Below are 24,678 nucleotides of genomic sequence, written 5' to 3'. Positions count from 1 at the left end.
CGTATAAATATTCAATTTAAGTAAAAAATTCAAATTACTCAACTATTTCATACATCACGATATTACGAAAGATATTAAAATCGATATGAAAAAATATCTCGATAAGACATCGATAACTAGTATGGTTCATTTCGTTATAGTTTGGCACATACGCTTTCATATACAAGTTATACAACATACATATAATGTGTCTATGAAAGAAAACTGCATTGCGATTTGCGATATTGAAATGAAATGTTAAAACTAAAAGAGAAAACACAATTACAGAAACATTTGCTTTTGTGTAAAGGATGAATATCATGTTCCGAACAGAACTATGGTCTATTTGTAGAATCAATGAATCAGGGAAAGAATATTTATTTCGACAAATCAGTCATAAGAAAGATGAAAACACATAATTGTATTTTAAACATATTTTAATATTTTTGTCACGAGTGATCAACGAATTGTTAAGAGGAAAAAAAATTTTTCGGAAAAAGTGCACAAAGATTAAGTCGACAACATCTTTGATGGAACAAACTTCTTATTGCATTTTACCGATAGTATAACACGAAAATTGATCAAAATGAATAATTGTTCACTCGTTTACGAAGTTAAACCGATGAAAGTGATTTTCATTTCAAACGGTTTATATTTTATAATCGCGGATATCGTGAAATAAAAAGTGATATACTTGTCTACTATGTCTATTCAAAGCATATAGAATTATAGTGTCTCATAGAATGATATATTGATATATCGATGTTATACATATATATATATGTATTGATACATTAATAACAAACAATATTTACCGTTATGCTTCTTGTACATTATGTTCACTATATTTGATACAACAAAGTAAAACGAGTGACAATAGAAAGTGTATGCTTTGAAAAATTTCAATTTCTGTAGGATAAAATATAAATAATGTAGATATTAACGAGTTCTTTTCCAATATACTTAGAGTTATATCTCACAAAAGGTTGAATACAATTTTGTAATTAACAGCAATGAATGAGATGAACTCAACAAGTGTTACAAATTCTATAACATCCGGAATACTACCTGACAGCATTAAAAATTATACTACCACCATGGCGATTAATACATCCAGTGAAATATCTGAAGCATATATGAATTCTACAGAAGAAAATGGATTGTGGAATGTTTCTAAACCTATAACATCATTGCCTAATAATACACTAATTTCATTTGAAGCTTCAAGTACCAGTACATATGTATCTACAACAACAGAAATTTTTGACGAATTTGGCCCACCTGATGGAATAGAATACATTTTTGTACCACTTGGTGTAGTGGTCTTTGTTATTGTATTATCAGCTGTGGTATGGGTAGCGATATCACTTTTGTATTTAAATCTTAATCTTTTAACTTTCATTTGCAGAAACAAAAAAAAAAAGTATAAAATATTCAGCAAATTATAATACTTGGATAAATGTTTCTACATTAGGTATTATTACCTTTTTGTAGTATAGCTTAAGTTTGTTGGTCAGTTAATGTTGTAATTTATATTTAAAATTTTATTAGTTTGTAGCTTCTCCTATTAAAAGTAACTTCTTTTACTATTAAAAACAAAGTTAGATGATTGCATAATATTTGACAAAATATAGATGTTTTAACAATGTATAATACTTTTAAAGGTGATAATTATCTCAAGGAAAAGAAAATTGGAACGTTTAAGACATAGACTTATGCCAATGTATAATTTTGATCCTGGTGAAGAAGAGGAAGATGACTGGGAAACTGAATTATTAGAAGAATGTTACAATAATCATCAAAGACGTGTATGTATAAAAATATATATATTCAAATTGATAAATATATATTGTTAGTATAGAATACTTTATCTTACAGCAAGGGTATCAATCTATGGATACAGAAGAAAATGCAGAACTCTTTGGAAATCATTGACGAAATATTTATAATAGTCTTTTAAAACCTTTGTATTATCTACAACTGTCTTACATTTAAAAAATCACACTATTTAGTAGATTTATATATTTATTTAATATTTAAATAGTTTATATGTAACTTTCAATTCAAAGGATAAAATTTAAATTCATAAATTTTATATATCAGAAGAGATATTCTAGAATATATTTAAATATTAGAGAGTTTATCCTATCACAAAAATTACGTAAAAATACAATAGAATTTATTTTGTTTCAATAAGATAATATCCATAAAATGAATAATGCTTAATTTAAAAATTCCATGATAGAGAATTAACGAGACCAAAATGGCTAAGACTTCATTTTATCATTAATATTTATTGTATACTGTTTATAACAGTTTTTCATAAAAGTACAATTTTTGCTATGTACTTGAATTTCACTTATGTATATTTTTTTTCATATCCTTTCCTTCGAAGATATGAATTTTTTTCTATTTATATTTAATATAAGAATTTTCTAGTATTAGAGAATAAAAAAATTAGGTACTTAATGTTCAACAAAAAGTTACAAGTATACTTCCAATATTACCAAAAATTTCTTCCTAAGTAGTTATGAATAGATATTATCTGATGTTGTTAAATTTCTTTTCTCTAAGTATTTATTACATAGTATTAAAAGATTAAAAATTAAACAGTTTCAAACATAATTTTTAAGATGACCAATTGAGAATGCATGAAGATGTATTGTTAACATTGTAATATAGTAACAAAACTTTAACAGTACAATAATTTTAGCTAGAATATAAAGTATATTGTTAATATTGTTAATGAAAGGTATATGTGTATAATGTAGCGATTAATAAGAGTCATTTTATAAGTTTATTTACTTTAATACAAATTTGACATTCACACATATGTTTGTTTGAAAAATGCCATTAATGTTCACTTGTTCAAATGTAATTAAAAAAAGATATTTCTTGTACATAGTACACACAAGAAGTATTTCTTACAGTATTAAATTTATATGAAGTCTTTGACTTCAAGAATTAAAATATACATACACAGGAGCAAAGGAGGTAACAAATATATGATGTAATTGTGCACCACATATCTTAAAATTAGATAAAGTCTTCATTATCTTAATTCCAAGTTAGTTTATGAGATCTGAATATTTTAAGTTTAAAATTTCTTTCATTAAAATACTTGTATCTTTCATTTTGATACTTAAAACATAATGATTATGATAGTAATAATAATAAAAGTAATACTAATAATTATCATTATATTAATAATAATTATAATAAAAATGCATAAAGTAGATACTACAAAGTGCTTTACATATTTTCAAGCCAGGTATCTGTGCAATTTCTTTTTTTGTAGTTATTAAAAATCATATTTTCATACAACTTCCTTGGAACTTGAGCAGTTTCTTTTCTCCCTCTTCTTTTTTTAAAAGCAAAATGTTACCACTTTACTATTTCAATTTGCAGATTATCATATAAAAAGCAAACTTAAAAGTTTTAAATTTGTTATCAGTTTTTTAAAAACTTTCAAAGAATAGTTCTCATACATTGAATTTATTTTTTTACATTCAATTATCCTCCTCCTCCTCTTCTTCTTCCTCTTGTTCATCCTCTTCTTCTCCAGTACTTTCTGGTTTTTCTTCTTTCTTTTTAGGTCTACCACGACCTCGTCCTGAAGGAGTTCCTTTAGTTGTACCTTGCTGCAATTAATTTTTTGTATAATAAGTAATTTACTTAAAGATAAGAAACATTTCTTTCTGGTCCAGCTGTTTAAAAAATGACACATACCTTCTTTTTATGAGATCCTTTTGGTCGCCCCCTCCCTTTTTTGACAGGTACAGGCGATGCATCATCTTCATTATCAGACTTTGCAGTTCGTACTGCATTATTTTTATCTGTAGAAGGTCTGCCTCTCTTTTTGGGTTCTTTAACGGTATTTTTATCTGTTTTCGCTGGCCTACCACGCTTTTTCTTTTGTTCTTCAACAACAGGTGAATTATCGTCTGACATTTTTAATCCTTTATATATCACTGTATAACCAAAAACTTTTTCTTACAATATAAACATTTATTTTAAAATTTTAGTTATGTTAGAATTTTGTAATTACTAACATTTATTTTAAATTTAAGATTTAAAAAAAATCTGTTCAATGAAAGTAAATCTACAATAAAAAAGATATTCATATTTTAGATTAATTAAATATATACATTTCTTTAAAAAACCACGTAGAAATTTGTTAAAACGTTTAATAATACTATAACATTTTATAATAGTATAAAAAATGTAAACATTCTCATAGGCAAATATGAAAAGTTTTGCCAAGCTATCGATTTTCAAACTTTCTCATAAAACTTACTTAATTCGAATTTTCAATAACAATTTAATATCTATATCAACATATACATATACTCCTCTATGAATTGATAAAACGAAAATTATCAATACTGATTGGGTTTTAGTGTACTAAAGTTCAACAAATTACGCGCCTAATATACATTCATATCGAACATTACTAGCGGTTTGCTAACCGGTTAATTGCGACCGAATAAAATAATTATGCAAAATTAATTATATAACCTAAAATCTTAGTAAGTGTAAATATATAAATAAAATATTATTATTTTATTACAAAACAATAAAATTATAATAAATATTATTATCAATTTGTAGAAGAAAATAATCATTTACAACAATAAAGGAGTACTTTCTGAAACGTCCGCGCCCGCCATTTTCAAAAATATTATGTGTCCTATATATTGTATCCTTTTCCATATATTCTTTTGTGGAAATATGTAATTATACAGAAAGGTAACAATTTTTCCCGTTTATTTGTAAGCAAATAATGATTATTGTACGAAGAGTCGTTATTAAATGCACATATGATAGCATCACTTGGCTTTTAGGGACGCCATGATCGACAAATCATGGCAACACCAGAGTCGTGGTAGCGTCCACCACACCGATTTCTTTATAAGAAAATGAATAAATATCTCTGTAAGTAGTAATCGATTTTCCGCGAAATATTGACGAAAATATCGTTAATGAAATCATTTACAAGATTTGTAATCTTCCATAAGAACGAATGCGTATACAGTCTGAATGGATGTAATATTTACCGGAGAAAAAGTCATTGACAAGCACTCACCTGAAATATCTCGTGTATATGAAGACAAAGGCAATCGTTCAGTCGGCGCGCGCGTCGTACTGTAAGAAAACCGGGTTATGGTCTTTTCCTATGTATAATCTATATGAAAATGTTTAATTATCTTATGTATGAAGTATGAATGCAAGCTGCTCAAATATTTTCACTTCTTAGCGTCCTTTTAATACCAACGCGCGCGCGTCGCTACACAAAGCTAAAAGCTCCGTAAACGGGCCGTAACGCATCAACTCACAATACACTGCGCGAATAGCGAGACGCGACTGACCTGATCGAGATGATGGACTGTACTCCGATTCGTTCGCTGTCCTAAGAAGCGTACCCCCACTCTTTATACATCACGCCAACTGATTCCCGCCAAAATGTTATGACATTACTTAAAATTATATATTTCCTAGGACTTTAATTATTTTTATTCTTTATTATTCTACATATATATTACTACTATATTGTAAAAATTGTATTACTCTGATAAACAACGAGCAATGAAATAAGAATGATACAGTATTTAAGAAAGTTATAAGATTGGTTATTTGACGGGAATATAATTATATGTTATTAACGGAAACATTATATTAATTTTATAATTTTAGTTTATATTAAATTAATTTAGCGAGTAAAGTAATTTCTTCAAAAAATATTTAATTTTTGTATTTTCATATAATTTAAATTTCAACTATACTAACTAGTAATTAAGATATTCTACTATCTTTACTTTATTTTAGTATAATATATAAGAAGAAAGTTAATTGAAATATACTGATATTCAATACATAAAATGAAAATTAAGAATAATAGGAATTACATATATGTAAACTGCTATAATTGAAATTAATTTATATTAAAAGGTTTTACAACTTTTCTTCCAAATCATTATAACATTAAGTGAAAAATAGTTCTCTATATAACCAAAATATTGCTGAAAAATTGTAATATATCTTTTCAATTGCTATTTACAGTGTAAAATTTGATTCATGTGTATACATTACATAAAATTTTGTACACAGATGATTCTTGAATCTACATAGCATGTTGTTAACTCACGTTTATAAATCCTTGCCCGAAAAATCTTTAATTACACTTGCATGTATTTTCATAAATGTCTAAATAAGATGTATTACAACACACACACAGTTTTCCATTCATTAACAATATGTTTGTTCGTACAAACACAATAATGTTACATACTTTATTTTTTTGCAAATGAAATTTTCATTGCATGAGAAGGTGTGATTTTAAATCCCTGAAGAGCATCTTTTGCAGCCCCAGACTGAACTTCATTCTCAAATTCAACAAATGCAATGTCATGCCTATTTGGTACTAGACGTACTTCTTTAAAACCAGGGAATTGATTGAAAAGCATAGATAACATCATTTCACTAGTTTCATCCGGTAGATTTGTAAGAAACAATATTTGATTTGGTGGTTGTTCTGGTACAGCTGTATTAACTAAACCTGGGTGTTGAGGCACGCCAGCATGATAACCAATTTGCTGTGAATGTTTAGCTTGCTCTTTGGCACGTTTCTTAGCACGTTTAGCTTCTTCATCAGCTGCAGGTACAACTCGTTTTGGCTTTTTAGGTCTTTCTGCATATGTGCCTTTCATTTTTGCAATTATATCACTGTCAGTCTTTGCATATTGTATCCTCTAAAATGAAATTAATTAGTAACTATTAACAACTTTAATACTTCACTAATAAAGAAATTATTTTCACATATAATTAACATTCACCATTGGTTTGTCATAAAATGGAAATCCTTGCATTGACCTTAAGGCATTTGTAGCACTAGCAATTTCTTTAAAAATAACAAATGCTTGCCCACGCATTTTTAATGTCTTTAATGCTACAATATCTAATATCTGACCAAACTGAGAAAAAATTGCATATAATGATTTCTTTAATTCATCCTTCTTTATTTTCTCATTTAAATTATTAATATAAATTGTATTATTCGGCCTAATATCCATTGCCACTGTAAATGGAAAAGTATTTTTATAATGAAATCAGAATTAACAATATTTATTGACAATAAAAACATGATGAGAAAGACAGAGATAATTGTAATCATATAAATTCAACACAATGTACAATAAGTACAACCATAATTTTAATCTAACTTACTCAAATAATATTTAAGAACAAATATAATATAATAAGTATATTTAATAACTATACTTTTTATCTACTAAATACTTGTACTTAGTCGGCGTCACTAGTTCATAGAGGTTAGAGTACATATAATGAAGTACAACAATGAGCTATATAAATGTAGAGTGGAAACTTAATATTAAGAGTATTTTATATTAAATGTATGTTAAGTTACGATTCAAAATTTCTAATTATTTATTGTAAAGATATTTCATATATTTAGACATTTATAATAATGATATATATAGATACTGTTACTTAAAAATATCATTTTTGTATTTCCATTCAAGAAAATATATTGTGTATAAATAAACTATAGTACATTTAGGATACTTCACCACTGGTAAAAGCATATTTTCTATAAAGAAATAAATAAATAATATGAAATATACCGGTATGAAATTGAAATTGTTTGATAAATATTATTATATTTAATTGTTTATAACTATAATGGACAATATATTTATGTAACATTGATGTGAGTGTTTGAATACAGAATACTTCATCGAATTATTTGGATATATCGTAATCACATTAAATATAGATATAATAAAATCTGTTGCAAATACATATCAAATAATTGTGTACTATTTTCAGAAATATGAGTGCTAAGCCATTAAGAAATAGTAAAGGTGTAAATAAACCCTTCCGGTCTCCATTTAGTACCCCTCAAAATAATGATAAAAAAGATAACATAAGTGCACCAGAAACAAATACATATGGAACACCATTGTAAGTATAAAAAAAGATGATAACAAATTAATGTTCAGTCATAATTTTTATTATTTTGTTATAAAACAGAAAAGTATCTGTAGCGAAAAGACTGCTTTTTCAACAATCTCCTTCTCCTAAAAAATTATATTTAGACACAAAAAATTGTAACAAGGAGATTGACATTGAAATAAAAGAAAAATTATATCAAACTGATTTAGAATCATTGAGAAAGAGTATACAGGAAAAGGAAGAAACTATTAAAATTTTGAAAACTGAGTTGTCATATAAAAAAAAGGTATATGTAAGAAGATATATTAGTTATATATTGTGTTATAAATAACTATGATATAAATGAATTATTTATGATTAAAGAACAAAGCAGAAAATTTAGAAGATGCTATAAAAAAGTGGACAGAATGTTGTCAAAGTGCTCTTATAGACCATCAAAAAATTTTGCAAGGAGAAAGTGGTCAAATAGTAAAAATGTCTGAAATTTTGTCTTCATTTAACATTAATCCTGATATAGTTCATTTCTCTATTAATGATGATACATTCTATTAATTAAATATTAAAAAAGAAATATCCTATAATAATTCGTATTGTAACTATTTTATTGTTATATTTTTATAATACATATGTACATATCTTAAATAAAAATGAATCAGTAGAAATGTAAATACCTACAATTTTTGTACTTTACATTTAATATTTATGAGGCTTAAATGGAAAGTTAGGATCGAATAACATTGGATCATTAACAAATTTGGGGTCCTTAGTCATGAAACCCATTAAACCTAAAACAAAAAAATAATTAAACACAATAAGATACCATAAATTACTATAAAATATATTTAAAATAACATTAAAACAAGAAAAATATATTATTACCACATTGTTGTGCTTTTTTTATCTCCTGTTCCACTTTTTTCTGTTTATGGTGACATAAACCAGTTATATGTTTTTCATAAATTCTACCTGTATGGCGACTTTGAAATTGAGATAATAAACGTACATTTTTATAATCTGGATTAATGTTTAGTTTACATAAAATACACAATCGTCGTTCTTTTTCATATGGATTTTTAATGTCAATTGGCTGTCAGAGTAAAATAAGGTAAAATATTTATTACTTTGTTATATTTTCATCAAACATATAAGTATATAAGAACAGGTTACCTTATCTGAGTCTGCCGAATTATCTAATTCATTGAGAGCACACGCTTCGTTAGTTTTGCTACGAAATAAAAATGTTGGAATTCTCTTTATTTCATGTCTCAAAGCTTGCACACTAATAAATGTAAGAATCATATTTGATTATAATGAATGTTGTTTACAGTATTATAAATAAAATACAACAGTCATTAAGAATATATTTCAAATAGAATCGACGTTTCGAGGAATCCTTCAACACTAAACACTGTCTTCGGGTCTTGGAAATTTACATTTTGCAATTGTAATATTTATTATATATAATTAAATTTATGTTATATAGTAATTTTGTATATTTGTTTAATATGCTTCTTAGAAAACACGATTATCTTAATTTTTATGAATTTCCGTTTTTATTCTTTTTTATAACCTTTATTGCTTGTATAGTACTATTATAAGTATATGCGTTTGCTTCAAAAATTTTTTGATAAATATTTTTATATTCTTAAAAATCTTTCAACAATTTCTTTTTCTACTACTTAAATCTAATTTTTTCAATGATATGGTAGCTCCATAGATACATAATTACATAAATTAATTTATCTTATTTTTTCAGACTCATTTTTCAAAATATCGATGGCATAGAATCAATCACAAAGTGTTAAAAGGTATCAGATATTTTAATTTTGTAAAAGATTAAGAAATTACAATTGCAGTATTCAAATTTTGTTTCTGTTCACGGCCGTATACGCTATGTGTTGGACAAACTATATTGTGTGAATGTGAAAGATTCATTTAGTAGAATTTATAGAGCTCGCCAGATGGCGTTGTCATGCACAGAGATTTAATTTCCTATCTGTAGAATGATAGTTAGTGGACTATGTTACTAAACGGATTCCGTTAGCCAAGTCTGCCACTCTTTTCCTATCGGGCGAAGCCGGTGGAGTCAAGAGTCTTACTTGTCAAGGTTTTGTAGCCAGTAATTTAGAGTAATATAATTATTTTATAGAAATTAACATCAATTGGTGGTGTATGCAGGTGAAGTAAAATAGGCAAGATGTGGCCTTCAATATTGGACATAGCCAAAACGAATCCATTCGGAACTCCTTTCGTGACAGCTAAATGTCAGGGCCAGAAAGAACTTACACAAGCGCTCGTTAGAAATCGTCATATTGCAGCTGCCTCTGTATCATCAGGCGGTTAGTAATTTGTTAAATAACTTTTATGTATAGCTGGAGTAATTTAATTAACATTGATTCAATAGTTTTTGGCTTTGGACAGATACATAACTACTCTACCTTAACGATAATTATAGATTATTGACCCCTATTTATTGAGAATTAATTTTTCTTCTTTGTAATGGAAGAAAGTATTGACAATATTTCAAAAGAATTTCAAATCAATAATCGTTATTACATAATCCAAAATATTGTTCCTAGTATTCTATAGAATTGTTACTAGTGTCTTGTGATTTAGATAAATTTTCAAGATAAATTTGTACATCTAAATTAATTGCCTTCTAGTAGTTTTAGATATTAATTAAGTTAATGTCTCAGCGTTAACAATTACTTTATTGCAAATTATGGTAAATTTGTTAATTCAGTTATCATGAAAAAAATTATATAATGGATATAGATTTGGCCGCATGGTGAGTTACATGGTGAGTCGTTATCGGTTCATATGCATATTTCTGTTTTCTTTTCTTTTTTTATAGGTTTTTCTTTTTAGGAAAACTAGCATTTTTGAGACTCTCGAATATTGTTTAATACAAGATATTGACTTAAAATGATTTAATAAGAAGGTATTCACATTCGATTGTTGTTAGTAATGCGAAGAGTTGCATAAGAAGCAGCCATTTTGTCGAAAATTATGCGTGCAAATCTCGTCTTCATAGCCTTGCTTGACATTAGAATAAAAATAATAGTGTACGTTAGTACGGTGACCGCGACCGAGAACATAATTATCCTACTGTACTTGAAAAGTTTATTATTAGATTAGATCAAGGTAACAAGATCGTTCATACCAATTCTGAAATACTGCCAAATTCGAATTCCACGCGCACTTTCTAACGGTTTACTTATGATAGTTTTTTAAATTGTCGATTAAATAAAAATTAAGATAACATATTTGGATTATAATAGATTTCTTTGTGTTTTAGATAGCTGTGAATTTGGATCAAATAAATACTTTATGCTATGTGGCTTGGGTGGTATTTTATCATGTGGTATCACTCATACTATGGTTACTCCCTTGGATTTGGTAAAATGCCGTATTCAAGTAGACCCTGCAAAGTACAAATCAGTTTTCAATGGATTCAGAGTAAGCAAATTATCTCATTGATATTATTTCATTGTCCCAAGCAGTGCGATCGCTCTGTTTCGATTTTATGTCAAAAAGTCCCAGTATATTTGAACGCTACGGTCGACTAACGGTTTTTTATATTTCATTGTTATCTTCTCAATAATTTTTATTGAACAAAACTTGAAATATTTATGAACTAATAGTACGCATATATAATAATATATATGTATTTCATAAAGTGACAAATATGACGAGCGCTATCGCGCTGTTCGGGATTTTTCAACCCTATTTTTTCAATGACCCCTGGGACTCAAACGGTTATACTTATTCTTGTTTATTTATAAATAAGAGATTAATTTTGGACATTTTATTATTCAGGTAACTATGGCTGAAGATGGAACTCGAGGTCTGGCTAAAGGATGGGCTCCAACATTCTTTGGTTACTCCATCCAAGGAATGTTCAAATTTGGACTTTATGAAGTGTTTAAAGTATATTATTCAGCTCTTGCTGGAGAGGAAAAGGCATATGAGTATAGAACAACTTTGTATCTAATTTCATCAGCATCTGCAGAATTTTTTGCTGATATTGGTCTAGCTCCTTTTGAAGCTTCTAAAGTAAGTATAAGTTATATTTGCATTTATGATATATGTAACTGTTTTAACACCTAAAAAAAGAATATGTCACATCTTATATCATGTATTGTAAGTTTCTTTAAACATTTGTAACATAGCATGAATCGTAATGCACAAAACATATTTGCTATGTTTATAGGTGAAGATTCAAACTACACCAGGATTTGCAAATACTTTAAGGGAAGCTATGCCAAAGATATATCGTGAAGAAGGTATTAGTGGTTTCTATAAAGGGTTGGTACCTTTGTGGCTTCGTCAGATTCCATACACGATGATGAAGTTTGCTTGCTTTGAACGTACTCTTGAGCTCCTGTACAAGTATGTAGTTCCCAAACCAAGGCAAGAATGTACAAAAAATGAACAGTTGGTTGTTACTTTTGCTGCGGGATATATTGCTGGTGTATTTTGTGCAATTGTATCTCATCCTGCTGATTCTGTAAGTATACTTCTTATACGCGTACATTTTTATTTCTAGCTGCATCTAATTTAATAATTTAATCGACTTATATATTTGTAACATAGGTTGTATCAAAATTGAATCAAGAAAAAGGAGCATCAGCTGTCGATGTTCTGAAAAAGATGGGCTTGACTGGAGTATGGAAAGGTCTTGGTCCACGTATTGTTATGATTGGTACTTTAACAGGAGCACAATGGTTCATTTATGATGCAGTTAAAGTATGGCTCCGAATGCCCCGCCCACCACCACCAGAAATGCCAGAATCCCTCAAGAAGAAGTATGGATTAGCTTAATTATCAGATGTCAACAATATTTTTAATTGAATCAATTATAGTTAAAGAAAAAGAGCATAGATAAATTACCTTATTCCTTCACAGTACACATTGTCGAACAATGTTTTGCCATACATTTCAAGTATTTATTCTGTAATACAGATATCAGTGCAGGTCATCACTGCCCCCAAATTAGATATAACAATGTGCTACAAATTATAGTAACTTGCTACCAGTTTTGTGATTAGAAAAAGGGTAGCACATTTATAAAACTCTGACAGTGACAGTGAGTTACCTGTTGTAACTAGAAACTGTTACTTTGTATATAGAATGATCACCGTAAATAAATAATCTGTGATCTGATAAATAATAATAATCTATAATTTTGCCCTTTTCCTTGTATATATACCTTGATTTATACAGTATAAACCGCACTAAGAGATATACATTAAATATTTATTTCTTTTATTAAAATCTTCCAAATATAATCTATATATTTTACGATTATATACAAGTTTTGTATAAACATAAATACATCTATAGAAAAAATATAGCACATATATTTAATGCAATTTGTACTTGCAATTGTATATACATACATATATATAGTACATATAAACGAAATATGTAATTACAATTATGGAACATCAAGCAAAAAATACATTTTAATCTGCTTTCTATAAATAAGTTTTTCCGATTATGATTGAAACATAACATTTTGTTCTGCTTTAATAAGTATATCTTTAAACTAAATCTATTAAAATTCAATAAATTTTTTTAAAATGATAAAATTCATTTAATGTTTCAAGTTACTCTTATAAGTATCTAAGTATGAAAAGCTAGACATAAATTTTATTGTCACGTTTGCATAACTATGTAAAAACTTGAGTAGCATCATATACAAAATTAAAGATATATATATATATATATATATATATATATAGAGAGAGAGAGAGAGAGAGAGAGAGAGAGTTGTTAACAAATAAGTACTAATTCTTTAGTAAGTCTTGATATTTACTTATTTTGTATATAAAAACTGATCTGTTTTAAGATGTAATCGATATTAAAAATATTGTCCATTTAATTTAAAAAATTTTTTAAAATAGCATAAGTACAAAGTATGAAATAAGTGTAACAGAAGTAAAAAGTAGTTTCAAATTTAGTTATTGTATACTTTGTAGAACCAATTCGAATTTGATTTAATACTATGTATATGCTTATAAACGTAATATAACTTATAACTGCTTGGCAAAATTACATGTATTATCTCGAATACATTTCTTTTTCTAAGTATGTTCTGGCATCTTGTATAGTTGCAAAAATCTTAAACGTAAGTGTTCCATGTAAATACAAGTCACATTTTTTTATAGTTTCAAAAATGGGAGTTCTACAACTTACAAGATAAAAGTGTACATCAATTTGTTGAAATTCTTTCATTACTGAATTTAACGTAATTACGCCGCTAGAGTCAATATAACTTAATGCGCTCGTATCCATTATTACACATCGTAATTCTTGTTTGTCTTCTGAATCTTCTGTGTCCATATAAATACCCTTTTCCCTTAACTTAGTTTTATGTTCTATAATTTTTGTTGGATTCACTCCAATTAATTTATACAATTCTGTCTTGAAATGACTAGTGTTTGCAAAGTTTAAAGTTCCGCAATAATGAACAATTTTCATTCCTGGAATTTCTATTGCCTAAAAATGATTCAAATATGCTAAGTATAGATACATCTTTTGATTTAAAAAATATTATTAGTTATAAAAAATAATATACCGCTTTGAATCTACTGATATCCAAATACAAATCTGTATTTGGTATGTATCCCAATAAACAAATATAAGGACTAAGACTTTGCAATAAAATAATTGCAAGTGATATTATTATTCCAGCTAGCAAACCAATATCAATGTTTACTATTACGACAGTCAAGAATGTTGCAATCCAAATTAGTGCATCACATTTATTTAATTTCCAGAATTTTATAAGCTGGTTAGCTTGTTGAAACATTCCCTTTAAAGCTACCTAAAGAAAAGAATTAAATATTATGAAACTGTTAATGATATCAAAATTTGATATGAGCATTTTTTTATAAGTGGATTTTGTAGGTAGATTTCAAAACATTTATACTTACAACAATAATCGATGCGAGAACGCATCTCGGCAAAGGTTCGAAAAATGGGCCAATCCATAAAAGGATTGTAAGCAATATTATACATGATACAACACTAGCTATTTGTGTCCGACCACCAACAGTTTGCTGAATTAAAGATCTACTTAAAGATGCTGACACTGGCATACATGAAAAAAAGGATCCTGTTATGTTACTCAAACCCTAAAATTACATTTTAAAAATATACATAGTGTAATAATTTATATGATTTTAAAATAATATTAAAGGGTTTTTTCTATTACCATAGCAAGAAGTTCTTGATTTGAATTAATTTTATAATTCAATTTTTGTGCAAATATCAAAGCCATTGATATGGTAATAGTATAAGAAACCATAGTTATAGCAATACTGTCTGTTGCTACTAGATGTAAGAGTTGAAATGTTGGAACTGTTGGTGCTGGTAATCTATTAATTTAAAAGATTAAAAGACCTTAATTATATTGACGAAAAATAATCAAATTAAAAATGGACATTAAACATACCCTGTAGGAATATCACCCACAACTTGAATATTATACATGGTAGGAAAACAAAAATATTTTGAAATTAAAGTTCCACTCACAACTGCAATCAATTCGATTGGAATTGGAATGCTGCACTTTTTGCTTGCCCATGGCTAATATTAAAATAACAATAGAATTATTATTTATAGATCTTGGAACAAAAATATTCTAACAATTAAAAATTACCTTTAAAAATTCATTATTAAGTACAAGACCAGCGATTGTTATTGCTGATATAAGTAAAGCAGCTAAATTTGTATTTTGTATTCCTCTAAAAATATCTACCAATGTCTGAAATATTTTATAATTTAATTTATATATTTCTAATTAATTTGTTTATTTTTAGATAGTGTTTGATATTTTATACATACAAAAATGAACTTGAAATATCCTTTTTGTCTTGGTATTTTCAAACCAAATAGGTCTTTAATTTGAGATATTAAAACACAGACTGCTGCACCAGTTGTAAAACTATTCACTAATGGATCACTAAGCAATGTGCTTATAATACCCAGACGAAATATATACATTATAATCTGAAAAAGGTAATTATTATGTCATTGTTGCAAGATATAAAATGAATCTACAAAATTTTACCTGAAATATTCCAACCATGAGTGTAACTGCTGTTGCAACTTGCATTGGTGTATAGGAATATTCTCCAAGCAAATTGGGCAATGTAGTTGTAGCATTTGGATTTGTAATATCATTGTGCGATACCGAATAAGATGCCACTGTTTTCCCAGTCATCAAGCAAACCACAGCGAATGTTCCTGATGAGTGCCAATAATGATTCATTGTTCTAGCTTGTCTAATAAGTTCTTATTAAAAGGAGATATTTGTAATATTTCTGTAATAGAAGTAGTATTTTACAAAGCTTGTATGCATCAAGTGTAAAACACTAAAGAGATCTTGTTTTTAATGAAATATTTAATGATTATTCCGAATTTATTAAACTATCAAAATTAAAATACATTTTTTCTTACCCATGGACACATGTCTAGATGTGCCAAAGAAAAAATACACTAAGACAGGAAAGAATGCCATATATATTCCAACTACAGGAGGTACGTTCCCCAAAAGTGCATAAGCCATGCCTTGAGGAATATGCATGATTGCTACAGTCAAACCAGAAATTATATCAGGCATTATACTTTCTTTCCAATTGTAATCTCTCAGCCAATGTATTGAGGGAATTGCAGATGTAAGACATGATCTCCAGTTTCTATGTTTTAAATCACATATTGCATCTTGGAAGCCTATAAGAAAACTACCATTTTACATATGATATTTATATATTAATAATAAAGTAATGAAATTTTATTGTTTACACACAAAGCCCTTTTGGTTTTTCATAATGACAATCTTCATTTAAACTTTCTTGTTCATATACAGGTCTTTCTAAATGTACTTGTAAGAATGCATCATGCTTCTCCATATCGATAACAATTAATATAGAGGCTTATGAACTTTGCTCAAGAGGAATTACTCAAAACTTGATTTGTTATCTATTATTTTTTACCTTACTGATATCTACGTAGATCTGTAACAATGTTAGTTACACACAATGTTAGTGTTTCAATATCTCAAATAAAATTTGATCATTGCTAAATTAAGATACTAAATATTATTATCATTATCTTATAAAAAAAAATAACAAATTCATTTATTATATAAAACAAATATAAAATTTTTATTATATAATAATACTTAAGGAAAGGATAATTTCTTATATTATTGAATAGAATACAACATATATTTTCAATGTTCATAACATAATTACTTGAATTTTTATTCTCCAATTTTTTAATTAACCTTCAATTAATTTAAAATATATTTTTTTAATGATTATTTTATTTCATTAGTACTTCGGATATTTTATATATTTTTGTTTACCTGTCGTGTTGTTGTATTCCTTTGTAAAATTATTTGACTGCAAAGAAATTATAAAATTTGTATTTTAGTATAGTTACAAAAACTATCCTTATTCTTTTCGTTTCAAGACACTGGTCTAAATCTATAACTAAATTAACTTGATGTGTATTGCGCAAACATATAAATACGCTATAATCGAATCACATCATATTTATCACGTGACTGAGCAAACTAAATATGGTGGGGGTAAAATAAGTACATGAACAGTAGTTAGTGATAGTTTATATTTGCAGTTTTATATTGTTGGGAAAAAATATTTATCATAATTTAACATTTAATTTTCATTAATATAGAAATGTATATATATATACACACACACACGCACACGCACACACACATACATGTATATCCAAATTTGAACCGGTAATTAAATTTAATTGTGAACAATAAAAGAATTACAAAATAATATGAATATCAAAACATTAACATTACTTATTTCTCATATTTTAATATGATTTTTTTACAAATTTGAATTAAAAAAATTATTTTTAGCCATCTTTTAGTATTAATAATAATGACTCATATTAAGAGACATTCGTACGAAAAATTTGATTTATAAACTTCCTCTTTTGTTACTCTTACAATATTTTGTACTTACCTACATTACACGACTATAATTACATGAAAATTACAATAAAATATGTATATATTAAAACGTTACTAATAACAATTGTATCTACAATGTAAATACCTAGTGTACAATAAAAATGAAATGTATTTATATATACATATTCTATTTTAAACACATATACGTATGCTATATTTTTCTATAAAGCATATACCTGAATTTTCATAAAGATACATGAATATTTCAAACACTACACAATTCATATATTTATTAAATTAATATTTACCTATTCAATTATCTATAGCGAAGAAAATGATAGAGAAATACCCCTATGTTATATGCAAATATTTATCATATTTATGTCTCTTTTTATTTTGAAAAACTATGGTTTTATTATGGTACTTTTCTTAACGGTCATCGAGTGATTTGAAAATGCAAATCAAGCTGCTTCGTCGTTACTTCCACTAAGTATACGTGTGTTGTGATAATTCCGTTTTGTTCCGTATCCTCCTGAATGTTGAGTTTCGTACATTTTTCGATTTTCTAGATAACGACGATAATTATTTTCACGCTTCCTTCGTTGTTCTTCCGCTTGTTGCCTTAATTTTTCTGGATTCATGTGTGTCGTCACCATATGCCTCGTCAACGAACTCATGAATTTATAGGTGATGCCACATACGTCGCAAGAAAGTATTTCCTCGTTCGCCCCTTGCTAAAATGTGGAAATAAAAGAAATACCATACATTATAATTAAATTACTACTTTTAAAAGAGTTGAGAACACCTATAATTGTATAATTTAAGATATTTCAACTCCTATTATGTTATATAAATTCCTTAATTTTACGTAGTACGTACAAGTTGCAGAAAATATGAGAGAAATGGCAAAAAGTATATGGAAACATTTCTTTTTCTTACGAGACCCGAACAATTTAAACACTAAGATCGTATTGATCATACGTACTTGTTGATGTACCATCATATGTCTCTGCAAATTGTTCAATCTGTTGAACTCTCGACCACAAACCTCACAGTCAAATTTCTTATCAGGATCATGATATTTTTTATGTAGACTCAGATCAGTTGCATGTAAGAATGACTTATGACATACATCGCATGTGTGGGTCCGCTGATCACCAGCCAAATGCGACTGCTCGTGTTTAACCAGACTAGCTTTATCTACGAAGCGGCGACCGCAGTAAATGCACGGAAGAGGTCGAGATTGTGAATTATGAAGTGTCAAGTGACGACGTAGAGCGGTAGATGTTGGAAAGTTTTTATGACACTCGAGGCACTGAAATGGTCGGTCACCAGTATGAGTCTTTCTATGTCGAGCTAAAGAATTTTGATCTGGATATCTGAAATGCGAATAAAAAAATTGATCATTATTATTATAACTAATAAAACAAATTTAATTTATATAAAGAATTACCTTTTAGGACATAAATCGCACGGGAAATTTCTGGTTGTAATATCTTCTTCCCGAGCGTGTTTCAGTCTATTGTGTCGAAGTAATTGGAACGACGTTTTAAAGCTTTTATTACAAATATCACACTTTAAGTTATCCGTTGTTGGTATAATAACTTGAGTTCTTTTTTGTCCATGTTCATCCTCGGATATTATCAGAGATATAGTCACAGTATTATCTTCGTTATCTAGCTCAGCAGCAGATATTACAGAATTCTGAAAAGTAACACTGATGAAAATAGGAAAATGATTTTGATATTGCACGTTTTAGAATTTACCAAATATAGAATTATTAGAATATTATTAGAAATATTAGAATTATTATTAGAATTTATCAAATACCTGTTTATTATTATGAATAGATTTGAGTTCACTATCTGGCATAGAGTAAGATTCTTCGTCTACTTGTCTAGCATTCTGGTCAGATTTCATTTGTAATTCTTTGCCCTCATAACCATCACTGATTTCTGCAATAGCATAATGTCCATCTTCAGTCAAATACACTGGCTGTAAAGTACCAGTTTCATCTTTGAAATATAATTGACCATCCTCATCTTCATGTAAAAATATTTGATCCTAAAATTGAAAATGGATGAAAATTTAATGAAAATTTATTTAGTAAATGAAAAACAAAGAAATAAGTTTAAACATTCAGTTTTTAAATTAATACCTGAGAATTTTCTTTCTCCTGGTTTTGATTGGTATCTGAATTAATTGTTTCCCATACTTGCTCTTCATTTTCCATTGCTACAGTATCATAATACTGTTCACTATCATCTACTGTTTGTGCAACATACAATGTTTCTATATTATCTGCTTCATAATAAATTGTTCCTCCAATTGGTATAGTATTTTCGTCAAGTTGTTCCATCTAAAAATAAAACTATTACTTTTATACAGACAAATAATAGCAACTATGTATAATGAAATAATTTGGTAATACAAACCTTGATATAATGAGTATCCGACAGTTTATCTGCCTGAAATGTTTTTACTGAACTTTGCTTCTTTGTACCAAGAACAGTGTATAATAGATTATTCTCAACATTCTTCACAATCTCATGACTTACATTATTATCAATATTTTCGTCGCTATTCACATTATTTTTAAACTCTAGGCTTAATTTAGATTTCTCTACTTTGTCTGAAGATTCTACATTATCCCTGGATTCTGTTTTATTTGTTTGTAATGGTAAAGCGGTTGTTTGATTATTTACATATTTTTTATCACTGTTTGATATTCTTTGACTTTGTAAAGATTCTGTGCAGTGATTTAATACATTAGAACTCTGTCCAAACTTCAGTTCATACTCTTCTTCTTCCATATCTTCGTCTTGCCAATCTTCATCTACATCATATGCTATAACTTGCTTATTACTACTTTTATCATATTGTTCTTTCTTTTCGTGTTCATTATCAGTATGTGTCTTAAATATAGAACTATCTTCGTCAAAAGCATAGACTTCCATCTCTGGTTTAATTTTCCCATTATTATTTTCAATAAGAATAATGTCATCCTGTGGTGATTCTTCTTTGTCCTCTTCTATTTCTTCTATTATTTCTATAATTTCTTCTATTTCTGTTTCTACAGAATCTTCTGCAGTTTCTGATTCTACTATAATGTTTTCTTCTGTGATTGCATGCTTCAATACTTCCATCACATCTTTGTCATCGTTAATATCTATTGTATCCAATATTTCATGTGACAGTTCCATAATAGATTTGGTTCTAAATTCTGATGTCCAAAAAGTGGCGCTTAAAAAAACATATCATTTACATTTATTGTATATATCACAATTCACAGTATCTCAAAAAGAAAACAACCTACTTAAATTGTTATTTAATTATCTCTAAACTGACTTTTATCTAAAACCAAACATAAGTATTTATAATCATTAAAATCACATCAAAATGTAACAATATAAAACATAAAAAATTAAGCCTTATATTTAATAAATGATCTGTTTATTAAAGTAAAAATAATAATATAATCGATAATACTTTTCGAGCATATATTTATTATATATGTAATAATATATATAATCGATATATATGACACATATCCTAAAAAGCATAGCATTTACTTTACAATTTTTAACAATTAGGACATACCTTTTTTATAGAGTGCATAAATATGTTGCCTTATACATTGCAAAAATATATACTTTATTATTCTTTAAGTTTTCTGTATATATAAAAGACATATCTATCAAAACTGTAATATTATATACATCTTTTTCAATCACATAGTGAAATAAAGTACAAACAATATTAAAGAATCATATCGAAGGAAAAATATAAATGCGATTGTGTCCTTCACGTCTATTCGCTTTTAAATTGATTTTCACAGCATTTGGATATTCTGTATCATGCGTGATTATGCATGTACTTGTTACACGTATACATTCTTTAATATAATATTGTGTTAAAAAAAAAAGAAAAGGTTTGTAGACGAAGATCGGTCAAAACATTGAAATAAGCATTAGCATTTTATATGTGACAAGAGGTACGCGGTTCACCAGTCGGTACGAATATGTCTTGTATTTATCAACGGATAGCAAAATGGCTACAAAACGGCAACGATTATCCGTTCGAAAAAGGTATATGCTAATATATTAAAATGTGAAAAATCTCATTTAAGAAACGAACAAATATTCGTATAGTTTTATTCACTCTACCTGTGTCAAATAGTTGAAATGTGTAAGCGATGAGGGGAAAAATTGTTTTGCTCGGTCGATACGCGCCAATGTAATATTTCTCTCTATACTTTCCCCAGTAAGCAAGTGACGCCACCTTAAACATCGCACAGATACATCTTTATCTTTGTCAAAATAGGTTGCCTTCGTTGTATTCGTAAATAGGCTGATCTGAACATTATGAGCAGAATATGTCTTTTGATTGGGCAACTATTGTTGGGGAAATATTCACAAAAATTTTCAAAACCTCAAGAATAATTGGAAAGTATGTATCATTTCTTAAATGTCTAGTTATATTTTATAGCATAGAATATATTTTTTAGCGTATATTGTGTACTATAAGTATATTATATAGTGTACTGTACTATATATTTAACTATACTATACTACATATACAATATTATCTAATTATTAGACATTTATGTCTGTGATCTAATACTACTGTACTATAATAAAAAATATAAATGTATTATAACATATTTTATCCCACATTTGTAACGTATTTTCTGTAGGCTTTTTTCCCTGTAAAAAAGGGAATATGTATATAAAATTTTTAAAGAAATTTACTTTCCCTGAAAACTTTAAATTGTTTTATAAGAACTACAAAAAACTAGATAAAGTTTTTAAAATGATATATGGAATTTTGTATATAAATTAAGCAAAGGTAAATGTTTGGTATAAAAGTTTGATATATGCATATGTTCTGAAATAAGACATATGGAAGTACATGCAGAAAACAGGCATTTTATAAAAATATATTTTTTAATGATATTTATTCAATATCGTTTTAAAATTGACGTTTTATTTATCCTCATATACATATGTTGTATTTATAATAAAATTTTGTTAAACGCAAAGTATCATTTATTATATACATACACTGACTTTACATTTTAGATGATTAACTTTGATAATGTTAAAGAAACGAAAACTTAATATAGAAACTGTATAGTTTGTAATTGTCAAATTTGGATCATAATGTTAATCGTTGTATTACGTTTTAAAATCAAGGAAATGACTAAACAATACTAGTTTGATCATCGAATGAAAACCTGATAAATAAAGATTTATACATTTTGTGTGTATGATGTAACAAAGTAAAAAAAACATAATAGTACCTTGGTAGCGAATTGAAAGTTGATTTAATAAACGCGCAAGATATGTGAATCTTATTGTACAAGTGTAGTGTTTATTAAAACCCACCATCGTGAAGGTTACTTATCATATCGAATAATCAAATCTTTTTTATATTGCAAAAATGTGGTTTTATTTCTTGCTTGCTATTTTTACGACATTTAATTTTGCGATGGCCTCGTCCAGCTTTGATTTTGGAGATACCTTAGCATTGATCATTGGATTGATTATTGGAATCATTGGATTTTTTGCCTGTATGGGTGCTTACGCACGGCATCGAAATCGTATGGAAGCAATAGCATAATTATTATAAGCACTTCACAACTCCATTAATCGTAAGTATATCGTCTCTCTAATCCTTTGTTGTAAATTATGAACAATCACTAAAAAGATATTTTAATAAAAGTTGTTTGATCCTGTAATTATTCATAACTATACCGCGCATTTTTATGCTTTTATTTATTTTATTTTATATATTGTACAAAAATATAAAAGATATTCAAAATAAAATACTCCTTATAATATTTAAGAAATGAAAGAAATTTCTATTTAGGTCCTATTTTTGTGGTTCGTAAATACCCATAGTTTATTCATAATACACACAATTAGTTATTTTGGTCAAATTACTTATTTAAATCATTTAATAATTTTTATTTCAATATGATCTTCTTGTCTTCTAATAAAATAATAAATAACTCTTTTTGCTTTATATAGTGAATTGTTTTATTTCATTGATTTTGCATGATTCATTAGTAACGTATTTCATTTAAATTGCAGGCTATTCAATACATATAAAATTAATGAAGAAAATGCCTGAAGTGACTGTTTTGAATATGTTTGATAATATAAAATTTATATAAAGATTGCTTCAAAACTAACAGAAATTAAAAGTTTTTTATCATGAAATTTCTATAATTTAATCAATATAAATATAAGTTAACATCTTTGTTGCCACAAACTATTTTTATATCTACTATACTATTATTGTAAGATAATTATTAAACAAATGTAAATAAAAATGGTAATGATATGTAGATATCATGATTGAAACAATCATTTGTTAAAGATATACTATTTTCTAATTTTCTTTATAATCTTTGCAATAGATGATTTAAATTTAACAGAACTCATATAAAAGAATTTCAATAAATTTATAATTTAATATGTTTAGAATTAGTTATGTGACATAGAAAAATATTGTTTAAAAATATAGTACATGCAATACTAATTAAAAAAGTTGTGTTGTTGTCTACATAATATATTCATAAATTTCACAAATATACAATGTATTAATTAACATCACAAACTACATTTTGATGTAAGTACTTCTCAAGTAAGGAATGGAAGATAATATTATTCTGAGTTGAATCTAAATTATTTCAGGTTTCTTTGTATTAATTTCTATATATCTCTATTAGTTACAACTTTTTCTCCATACAGTGA

General features: G+C 27.2%; 8 protein-coding genes and 1 long non-coding RNA gene across 20 annotated transcripts; 4 read left to right on the top strand and 5 right to left on the bottom strand.

Annotated features, from left to right (window-relative positions):
• The first annotated feature begins 114 nt into the window (after positions 1-114).
• LOC117205814 (uncharacterized protein C3orf18-like) lies at positions 115-2,074 on the top strand. Of its 2 annotated transcripts, none has more exons than XM_033444574.1 (3): positions 115-1,328; positions 1,644-1,787; positions 1,858-2,074. In XM_033444574.1, the coding sequence occupies exons 1-3, from the start codon at positions 993-995 to the stop codon at positions 1,912-1,914; spliced, it is 537 nt and encodes a 178-aa protein (XP_033300465.1). In that variant the 5' UTR covers positions 115-992; the 3' UTR covers positions 1,915-2,074. The 2 variants fall into 2 exon arrangements, with proteins under 2 accessions (XP_033300465.1, XP_033300464.1); XM_033444573.1 differs by having other exon boundaries at positions 116-1,334.
• A 683-nt stretch (positions 2,075-2,757) lies between these two features.
• LOC117205817 (high mobility group protein I) lies at positions 2,758-5,393 on the bottom strand. 3 transcript variants are annotated; one of them, XM_033444580.1, is made up of 3 exons: positions 5,066-5,393; positions 3,709-3,950; positions 2,758-3,620 (listed from the first exon to the last, which is right to left on the bottom strand). In XM_033444580.1, the coding sequence occupies exons 2-3, from the start codon at positions 3,928-3,930 to the stop codon at positions 3,489-3,491; spliced, it is 354 nt and encodes a 117-aa protein (XP_033300471.1). In that variant the 5' UTR covers positions 3,931-3,950; positions 5,066-5,393; the 3' UTR covers positions 2,758-3,488. The 3 variants fall into 3 exon arrangements, with proteins under 3 accessions (XP_033300471.1, XP_033300472.1, XP_033300470.1); XM_033444581.1 differs by having other exon boundaries at positions 3,709-3,965; positions 5,066-5,381; XM_033444579.1 differs by lacking the exon at positions 5,066-5,393 and adding an exon at positions 4,277-4,475.
• On the top strand, positions 4,837-8,566 carry LOC117205815 (swi5-dependent recombination DNA repair protein 1 homolog). 2 transcript variants are annotated; one of them, XM_033444577.1, is made up of 4 exons: positions 4,837-4,914; positions 7,828-7,962; positions 8,032-8,239; positions 8,317-8,566. In XM_033444577.1, the coding sequence occupies exons 2-4, from the start codon at positions 7,832-7,834 to the stop codon at positions 8,503-8,505; spliced, it is 528 nt and encodes a 175-aa protein (XP_033300468.1). In that variant the 5' UTR covers positions 4,837-4,914; positions 7,828-7,831; the 3' UTR covers positions 8,506-8,566. The 2 variants fall into 2 exon arrangements, with proteins under 2 accessions (XP_033300468.1, XP_033300466.1); XM_033444575.1 differs by lacking the exon at positions 4,837-4,914 and adding an exon at positions 7,633-7,708.
• LOC117205813 (U1 small nuclear ribonucleoprotein A) lies at positions 5,901-7,530 on the bottom strand. Its single transcript, XM_033444572.1, has 3 exons — positions 7,204-7,530; positions 6,813-7,054; positions 5,901-6,728 (listed from the first exon to the last, which is right to left on the bottom strand). Coding segments are annotated over exons 1-3 (702 nt in total). The 5' UTR covers positions 7,205-7,530; the 3' UTR covers positions 5,901-6,269.
• LOC117205816 (28S ribosomal protein S18c, mitochondrial) lies at positions 8,525-9,364 on the bottom strand. The gene is made up of 3 exons (XM_033444578.1): positions 9,121-9,364; positions 8,833-9,040; positions 8,525-8,738 (listed from the first exon to the last, which is right to left on the bottom strand). The coding sequence occupies exons 1-3, from the start codon at positions 9,250-9,252 to the stop codon at positions 8,647-8,649; spliced, it is 432 nt and encodes a 143-aa protein (XP_033300469.1). The 5' UTR covers positions 9,253-9,364; the 3' UTR covers positions 8,525-8,646.
• A 545-nt stretch (positions 9,365-9,909) lies between these two features.
• LOC117205812 (phosphate carrier protein, mitochondrial) lies at positions 9,910-13,129 on the top strand. Of its 2 annotated transcripts, XM_033444570.1 has the most exons (6): positions 9,910-10,060; positions 10,132-10,292; positions 11,252-11,412; positions 11,773-12,009; positions 12,167-12,463; positions 12,550-13,129. In XM_033444570.1, the coding sequence occupies exons 2-6, from the start codon at positions 10,151-10,153 to the stop codon at positions 12,775-12,777; spliced, it is 1,065 nt and encodes a 354-aa protein (XP_033300461.1). In that variant the 5' UTR covers positions 9,910-10,060; positions 10,132-10,150; the 3' UTR covers positions 12,778-13,129. The 2 variants fall into 2 exon arrangements, with proteins under 2 accessions (XP_033300461.1, XP_033300462.1); XM_033444571.1 differs by lacking the exons at positions 9,910-10,060; positions 10,132-10,292 and adding an exon at positions 10,950-11,097.
• A 775-nt stretch (positions 13,130-13,904) lies between these two features.
• Positions 13,905-17,506, bottom strand: LOC117205811 (prestin-like). Of its 4 annotated transcripts, none has more exons than XM_033444565.1 (11): positions 17,333-17,506; positions 16,772-16,979; positions 16,423-16,695; positions 16,034-16,209; positions 15,808-15,972; positions 15,623-15,727; positions 15,416-15,549; positions 15,176-15,338; positions 14,895-15,095; positions 14,537-14,785; positions 13,905-14,457 (listed from the first exon to the last, which is right to left on the bottom strand). In XM_033444565.1, exons 2-11 carry the CDS (start codon positions 16,872-16,874, stop codon positions 14,020-14,022), a joined length of 2,007 nt encoding a protein of 668 aa, XP_033300456.1. In that variant the 5' UTR covers positions 16,875-16,979; positions 17,333-17,506; the 3' UTR covers positions 13,905-14,019. The 4 variants fall into 4 exon arrangements, with proteins under 4 accessions (XP_033300456.1, XP_033300459.1, XP_033300457.1 ...); XM_033444568.1 differs by having other exon boundaries at positions 16,959-16,979; XM_033444566.1 differs by lacking the exon at positions 17,333-17,506 and having other exon boundaries at positions 16,768-16,909.
• A 412-nt stretch (positions 17,507-17,918) lies between these two features.
• LOC117205666 (zinc finger protein 62-like) lies at positions 17,919-22,231 on the bottom strand. Of its 4 annotated transcripts, none has more exons than XM_033444315.1 (7): positions 22,084-22,231; positions 20,353-21,160; positions 20,076-20,276; positions 19,748-19,981; positions 19,371-19,621; positions 18,903-19,296; positions 17,919-18,651 (listed from the first exon to the last, which is right to left on the bottom strand). In XM_033444315.1, the coding sequence occupies exons 2-7, from the start codon at positions 21,118-21,120 to the stop codon at positions 18,379-18,381; spliced, it is 2,121 nt and encodes a 706-aa protein (XP_033300206.1). In that variant the 5' UTR covers positions 21,121-21,160; positions 22,084-22,231; the 3' UTR covers positions 17,919-18,378. The 4 variants fall into 4 exon arrangements, with proteins under 4 accessions (XP_033300206.1, XP_033300208.1, XP_033300209.1 ...); XM_033444317.1 differs by having other exon boundaries at positions 18,966-19,296; XM_033444318.1 differs by having other exon boundaries at positions 19,050-19,296.
• A 759-nt stretch (positions 22,232-22,990) lies between these two features.
• On the top strand, positions 22,991-24,304 carry LOC117205671. The gene is made up of 2 exons (XR_004487266.1): positions 22,991-23,570; positions 24,013-24,304. It is a non-coding gene; the product is annotated as an uncharacterized LOC117205671 (long non-coding RNA).
• Positions 24,305-24,678: the final 374 nt, after the last annotated feature.

Source organism: Bombus bifarius, unplaced genomic scaffold, assembly GCF_011952205.1.
Source record: "Bombus bifarius isolate JDL3187 unplaced genomic scaffold, Bbif_JDL3187 scf7180000007992, whole genome shotgun sequence".
Taxonomy (NCBI): Eukaryota; Metazoa; Arthropoda; class Insecta; order Hymenoptera; family Apidae; genus Bombus; species Bombus bifarius.
The sequence above is the reverse complement of the archived record's forward strand: the minus strand, read 5'-3'. Positions and strand labels throughout refer to the sequence as shown.